The sequence below is a fragment of the Tyto alba genome, unplaced genomic scaffold (genome assembly GCF_018691265.1).
Source record: "Tyto alba isolate M040663 unplaced genomic scaffold, T.alba_DEE_v4.0 Super-Scaffold_15, whole genome shotgun sequence".
NCBI classification, from domain to species: Eukaryota; Metazoa; Chordata; class Aves; order Strigiformes; family Tytonidae; genus Tyto; species Tyto alba.
Window position 1 is genome coordinate 6,308,445 of NW_024881277.1, and position 7,682 is coordinate 6,316,126.

Here is a 7,682-nt window from a genome sequence, read left to right on the forward strand (position 1 = left end):
CACGATTTGAGATTTCATTTGAGACCAAACCATTTAAATTCACACTACCTCCATCTTCATTCTGATGCTGCGTGATGTGTGACAGAGCTGTTCTGCATCTCCAGGCAGGATGGGGAAAAATTTGATGCTTGAACTTGAAATTGTCCCCTTGCCAGCAATGTGAATGCAGCAGGCTGGAGCCAAGAGGCCCAAGAAACCAAATTTCTGTAGGGCCAGCTAATGAAACATCCCATAGGCTGTGGGACTTCCTTTCTGCTGATAGAGAATTTGTAAATCCAGATGATACGGCTTCACCTATTTTTTGTTTCTCTTTGAAACTTGTCTCTCTGAGGTATTTAGCCTGTATTTCTAATTTAAAAGTCTGGTTTTGAAAAACTAGCCCAGTGTGTGGAGATTTTTAGTGTCTAATTCAAGGAGGTGATGGGGTTTATACTCTGGGTAATTCTCACGGGTTTCTGTCAGGAATTTTGCTGAATCCTGATGATTTCCTTCCCTGAGTCTCCTTTCTAGAGAAGCCTCACCTGGAGTTCAAGGTATTCAGGGTTGTCAGGAAAGGCAGGCCTTGCCACAACAGATTCCAGCCTTTCCAGCAGTTCAGAAGCTGCAGCTTGATTTGAGAACTAGCTTAGCAATGCTTCCTCCCTGCAGTGCCTGGGGAGAGCTGAGCTGTGCCTGGGTCACTGAAAGAATTGTTGGTGTTATAAGCTCCAGCACACAGTACAAAGCAGGGGGAATTTTTTTTTTTTTTTTTTTGCTGCTGGTGCATCACTTATTGATCTGTGGGAAGAAAAGGGCAAGGGTAGAGCAGGGCATTAGATCTGAGTCAGGGTTTGCAGAGAGATCGTGGAAGGGAAGATGTGGTGGGGTAGAGGCAGAGAGTGAGGCCCCAGGTCTTTGTTCCCAGGCACCGTCAGCACAGAGGCCAACCCTTCATGCTGAGCATTGCAGGTGGGTGCTGGATGTCCCGAGTCAGGGAACTGCCGATTTTGCTGTGGGTGTTTGTGCAGTGAAAGTGTGTGAGTGAGAGCTGAGTCTCAGCCCTGTCTTGTGCTGCACATGTCCCCAGCCCAGCTCCCTCCTTCCCCTGATACCCTGAGACCCAGTAACTTCCAGCAGAGATGCTGGGGAGGGGCTGGTGGTGCTGAGTTCCAGCTGGCCTGGGATCTGTTGGAGCCCTCCCTGGCACTTACCCACTTCAGTTGGCATGGGGGAAAAGTCAGTGCAGGGTCTCTGGGGCCATATCACCTGAGCCCTTCTCCTCCCACAGGGCTCTCTTCTTTCCCAGTTTCTCCATCTTGTCTCCTTCCCTCACCGTTCCACAAGCTCAGACCCTCAGCTTTCTGACATGGACTCTCACTCATCCAGTGGGGAGGGCTGGGGGCTTTACTCATCCTTGTCAGCTCTGCTAAAGCTGGTTGCTTCCAGAAGCAAACCATCACAGCCAGGAGGTGGGTTTGACAATGCTGAGAGCAATATGTATTTCAAGGAGCACAGCTGGTGAGGCTGCTTCTCAGGCAGGCACTTTCCCTGGCTGTTCACTCAGGCATGTCCTGGGCATAGATTTTGTCCCACCTTTTCTTTTACTGTCTCACACACAGTGTGGGCTCAAGCATCCTCTGTCATGATCTCATTGAACAGTCCCTTTTTCTGAGCAGGTAACTCCTGACCTGCTCCTGGTCAATGCAAGAACTTGGCCTGCTCAGGGCAGGAATGCTCTCCTCAGAAGGGCAGCATTTCTGAGAGCTGAGACCACTCACCCAGCACTGCGCTCAGCCTTCTCCCGGTTGGAGAAAGGACATCTGCCTTGATCTTTTGACAGAAACAATTTATTTCAAATCATGGCACTGGTTTTCCTTGTCGGAGCACAGAGGATCTCAGTTCTAAACAGCTATTCTGGTCATGTTGAGGAACCCCCGAGCACAGTAAAGCAGGATGTCAAAATGTGAGCAAAAGCACATGATGTTTGCATTCCAGCACGAGGAAGAGGCAGCTCCATGGGGCAAGGCAGCCCTGTGGTCAGAGGGAGTGCTCTTGGGACAAGTGGGTTTGTCCGGTCCTGAAGAACCCCGGTACCTTCTTCGAGGTTAGAGAGAGACAAAAATATACTATAAACAATGCTAAGAATATGGAATTTTTGTTTCTTTGCATATTTTTAAGCCGTATTTCCATTCAATCTCTTCTTCCACTTAGTGCAGAAATGCAGCTGTTTTATCACAGGCCTCCTTCCTGGTAAGTGGGGAAAGAAAGAGAAACAAACCTGTATGGAAAAAATGGGAATAGGGGAGTCGGACATCCCTCACGAAGTTCCTGCTGAGGGGAATGGGGAATGTGCCCTCAATCCAGACTCCACTCTTCCTCCTATCACTCATCATGTCTGTGATTGGGCACATCCTCATCATTGTTTTGATGGTGTCAGAGCAGCATCTGCACACCCCCACGTACTTCTTCTGGGGCAATCTGCCCTCCTTGGAGACCTGCTACAGCTCCACCCTCCTGCCCCGGCTGCTGGCCAGCTTGCTGAATGGGGACGGGACCATTTGCTCACAGCTGTATGGCTCAGCTCCACTGCTCTGGCTGCTTTGCAACTGCCGAGTGTTACCTGCGGGCCATGATGGCCTATGATTGGTATCTGGGCACGTTCCAGCCCCTGCTCTCTGCAGGCTTCATGACCTGGAAGGTCTGCCTTCAGCTGGAGGTTGCACCTTGGCTATGTTGGTGTGTGCGACAGTCCCAGTCTTCTTATCCCAGCTGAAGTTCTGTGGCCCCAGGGCAACTGGCCACTTGTTCTGTGACCTCTCTGCTGGAGATTGCCTGCAGTGGCACCAGCGTGGTCACACTCACATCCTTCATCCTGTCTTTCCTGAGCGTTGTCTTCCCCTTCCTGTTTGCTTTTGCGTCCCATGTGTGCATCATAGCTGCCATCCTGAGGATCCCATCCAGCATGGGCAGCAGAAGGCCTTCTCCTCCCGCTCCCCTCCCCTCATTGTCATCTCTCTTTTCTCCTGCACCCTCCTCACTGTCTACCTGCTGCCCAGAACAGCCCCGCTGAGGCAGCTCAACAAAGTGCTCTCCCTCTTCTGCCACTGTCCTCACGCCCCTGGTCAATCCCCTCGTCTACAGCCTGCGGAACAGGGAGGTCAGGGAGGACCTGAGGAAAGCTCTCAGGAAAGACAAGGTCTGCACCCAGGTTGCACAATAATGTTCCACCTGCAGGGATAAATGCTTTCTGCTTCTGTTTTATCTCAGTAGGGACATGGGCAGGCCTATGGTGTCCAATGCTGCAAACACTGTTTTAGGAGGGTGTGATATTGAGCATGCCTGTGGGATGGAAAAGGTTGGGGGGAAGACATTTCCTTTGAGAGAGTTCATAGAATCAGAATCAGAATAGGTTGGGTTGGAAGGGACCTTTAAAGGTCACCTATTGCAACCCCCCTGCAATGAACAGGGAGAGATTCAACTAGATCGATTTGTTTAGAGCCCTGTCCAACCTGACCTTGAATGTTTGCAGGGACGGGGCATCTACCACCTCTCTGGGCAATGTGTTCCAGTGTTTCACCACCTCATTGTAAAAGCTTTCTTCCTTATATCTAGTCGGAATCTACTCTCTTTAAGTTCAATACCGTTATCCCTTATCCCATTGCTACAGGCCTTTTTAGATAGTCTGTCCCCGTCTTTCCTATAAGACCCAAGAAGTACTGAAAGTCTGCAATAAGGCCCATGGCCTCTCTGGGCACACTCCAGAATCCCAGGGGAGGGTGACAGAGCAGACAGGAGCACTTGCAATGAGCCTGTCCAAGGCGGCCGAGATGGAGCTCACTGGGAAGGTGGGGTTGTTCCTGCAGTCACACACAGAAGTGTCAGGGCTCTGTCAGGTGCCCACAGCTGAGCTGGCCTCAGGCACTCCTCTTACACACAGGGCTGTTCAGAGACACGAGTCCTTCCCTTGCACACTCAGAGGCAGTGCACTGCAGGAGCCATAGTCTCTCTGAACTCCTGCTGCCACCCCCAGAGGCTGGGAGGCACCTCAGCCCTGCGGTGCTCGCCCTGCTCTGCACCCGTGGGAGATGCCCCGAGGCACGAGGAATGGACACAGGGACCGGGTTCAGGGAAGCACCTCCAGTGCTGCATTCAGGGGTTTTCCCAGGGGACGTCAGTCTTTACGTGAAGTGACCCCAAGAGATGGTCTGTGCCACAGACCTTCATGGCAACCCCAGGAATAGCTGGTGGATTTTGTGCTCACTCAGGTTCATCTCACAATGCACACATGATGTGCAGGTTTATGCTTTGTCTGTACAATGCAAACATGGACTTCTGACCTAGTCCTTTGTTGTCCTTCTGTGGAAGTATGAAAAACCTACCTGATCTGAAGTAAGAGGTCCATGCTGGAAATGGTGGTTGTTATTGGCTGGTCTGTGGCAATTGCCCTGGGGCTGCTTCCCCAGGGGTGTCCAGCACACACGGGCACAGTCCAGCCCATGCTTTCCTGGTCCTTCAGGTCTCTTACAAGAGCCTGGCTGTACAAGGACACTGCTGTTTGCCCCCACCCTACACATGCACACACTTCCACTCTTCAGTGGTGGTTTCTCTCCTGGGCAATTTTCTGGGCATGGTCTTGAGAGCAACTCTGGAAGAAGACCTAAGCCTTCATGCACTGCCCAGAGAAGATCCCCTTGTCTGATGGAAATGCTGTCATGAAGGCCAGCTCTGTCACAGAAGTGCCCACTGCCTGTCCCTGCCTGCAGTTAAAGGACTGCCACACCGTGGGACAGTGACCACAGCACAAAACCACTCACATCTTAGACGAGTACAAGGGCTGACCTGGTAGGACCGGAGAATGACTTGGAGGAAGGATCTCAAAGCATGTCTCTACAGTGTCCTTTATTTTGTTTAACCACAATGAGATCATGGATCCTCATTTACACAGTCTCTGGTTCACACAAAAGATTGATAGATACATAATGAGAACAGGGAAAAATAATGACACATTTTAGCAGAGAACATAACGTAAAGTAAAACAAAGAAAACAAAAAAATCAACTCCAAAAGACCCAACAAAAACCTACAGACTGAGATCCTGTATGTAATCAGTTACACTTAGAGTTGTTTACAGAAGACACATATTTTATTGTTTCTGAAATTCATCCTGTTACCAGTTTCCTCAGGGCATCTTTGATCTCCTGGTTCCTCATGCTGTAGATGAGGGGGTTCACTGCTGGAGGCACCACTGAGTACAGAAATGACACCACCAGGTCCAGGGATGGGGAGGAGATGGAGGGGGGCTTCAGGTAGGCAAAAAATGAAGTGCTGATAAAGAGGGAGAGCACAGCCAGGTGAGGCAGGCACGTGGAAAAGGCTTTGTGTCGTCCCTGCTCAGAGGGGATCCTCAGCACAGCCCTGAAGATCTGCACATAGGACAGCACAATGAAAACAAAACACCCAAAAGCTAAACAGACACTAAGTACAAGAATCCCAGCTTCCCTGAGGTAGGAACCTGAGCAGGCAAGCTTGAGGATCTGGGGGATTTCACAGAAGAACTGGTCCACAACATTGCCTCCACAGAGGGGTAGGGAAAATGTGTTGGCAGTGTGCAGGAGAGAATTTAGCAACCCAGTGCCCCAGGCAGCTGCTGCCATGTGGACACAAGCTCTGCTGCCCAGGAGGGTCCTGTAGTGCAGGGGTTGGCAGATGGCAACGTAGCGGTCATAGGCCATGATGGTGAGAAGAGAAAACTCTGCTGTTATCAAGAAGAGAAAGAAAAAGAGCTGTGCAGCACATCCCAAGTAGGAGATGTCCCTGGTGTCCCAGAGGGAATTGGCCATGGTTTTGGGGACAGTGGTGGAGATGGAGCCCAGGTCGAGGAGGGAGAGGTTGAGGAGGAAGAAGTTCATGGGGGTGTGGAGGTGGTGGTCGCAGGCGATGGCGGTGATGATGAGGCCGTTGCCCAGGACGGCAGCCAGGTAGATGCCCAGGAAGAGCCAGAAGTGCAGGAGCTGCAGCTCCCGTCTGTCTGCAAATGCCAGGAGGAGAAATTCGGTGATGGAGCTACCATTAAAAATTTGCTTCCACTGGTCATTGAGCACTGTCCAAGGAGGAAAAGTCATTGAAAAGATAGTGTAGACTTCTCTGAGATAGAATCTACTCTGTATTTCTCAGTGACTGCCTTTCCCTTTTAACCAAGTTCTTTGGCCAGTCCATCCTGTGAGCTCAGGTTGATGTTGGCTGAGGGCCCCATGGAGCAGGGGCTCTGCTGTGAGCTCTGGAGGAGTCAAATCTGCTGGACAGCTATTGATAAATCAGAACACGGATAATCATACATTAAATCCACTTGTATTATCAAAGAGATTTACAGTACTATTTCTCCCAATTCACCTGACTGCAGGGTGGAAACATGGGGATTTATTTTTTTGAGTGTTCTAGTTGCACCACTGCAACTGAGGAGTGGTTTTAAGGCAGAAATTCTTGGCATTTCTGCTGCACCTCCCAGTGAAACATTGTGGGTCCTGAGGCCAAGGGCCTGTCCTGCAGTTCAGAGTGAGGAGAGTCGCTCTGTCCAACAGCCCTGGTCTCATCTGCCCTGTGCTGGCACCGCTTGATGATAGACACCACTGGATGATGATAGACACAGCTGTTCCCCACAGAAACAGGGCACTGGCTGGGACTAGAGGAATCCAGTCTCCAAGCACAGCTCTCCAAATCCCTCAGCCCCTCTCATCACACCTGAAGAGGATCTCAGCTCTCCCCTCCCAGCCAGGGACACAGAGGGCTCATTGCAGCTGCCTGTGTGCAGACGTCCAGCAGCATTTCCATGGCCTTAGCACTGAGGTGTTTCCTCCCTGGGGCTGCTGGATAACACAGAGATGCCCCAGGAAAGCTGTTCCCACCTGGAGAGAAACCTGCAGCCCAGCACGAGCCCCTCAGAGCAAGAGTTGAATGTCCTAAAGAGTAAATGTCCTGAATGGAATATTGTCCTTTGTTTTGCCCTGAGCCCACAGATTATGAGGGGACTTTACTCCCATGGACATATCTGCACAGTAGGACCCACAGGGTTGGGCTCTGAACTGCAGCTTAAGCCCAGCCCCCCATCCCAGCAAGTCCAGGCATGACAGTAAGGGGAGCAGATACAGGAGGGGGAAAATGGACAAATACAGAGCTAGTGCTGCTGGAGGCAGAAAGGGACAGGCAGTTAGGTATTTGCTAAGTTTTCCCCTTCAGAGCTGAGGCTACTGGGAAGGTGCCCCATGGCCTTCAGGGAAGAGACTGTGTTGAGTGGGAGGGGACAGCAAGGGGTTGCTCCATGGAAGACATCTGAACTGCAGGACATGGCAGTGAGGTGCCCAAATCCCCCCTCTCACCGCATTCCTGACAGCAACACCCTCTCCCTCCCTGCCTATGTCTCTGGTACCTGGGTCTGTCCCTGATGAGACCTACTTTTTTGTCCCCTTATCTCCTCCCTGTTGGTGTTGCCAGCCCCCATCCCACCCTCTGTGTGCTCAACTCTGCCCTGCAGACCCCTCCTGGCAGCAGGACATTGCTCAGGGGCAGTTCCATGTGTGCAGGGTCTCAGGAGTGGCTCAGAGAAGTGTTAAGGATAACTGAGATTTAAGCGCCTTCACTAGAGTGGAAAAATATCCTATCAGTGCCCAACCAGCCAAACAAGAAAGGAAATCTCAAAGAAAGGGTCCT

The 7,682-nt window shown here is 51.2% G+C and overlaps 1 protein-coding gene across 1 annotated transcript; it reads right to left on the minus strand.

Annotated features, from left to right (window-relative positions):
- Positions 1–769: 769 nt before the first annotated feature.
- On the minus strand, positions 770–7,356 carry LOC122153046 (olfactory receptor 14J1-like). Its single transcript, XM_042789168.1, has 4 exons — positions 7,352–7,356; positions 5,150–6,122; positions 2,258–2,474; positions 770–777 (listed from the first exon to the last, which is right to left on the minus strand). Exons 1-4 carry the CDS (start codon positions 7,354–7,356, stop codon positions 770–772), a joined length of 1,203 nt encoding a protein of 400 aa, XP_042645102.1.
- Positions 7,357–7,682: the final 326 nt, after the last annotated feature.

Bases quoted from the DNA above. Each gene is read 5' to 3' on its own strand.
- LOC122153046 (XM_042789168.1), bottom strand. The intron at 2,475-5,149 runs GTAACAGGATGA...GAGCTGTAGCAG, and splicing joins AAGATGCCCTGAGGAAACTG to GTCTCCAAGGAGGGCAGATT.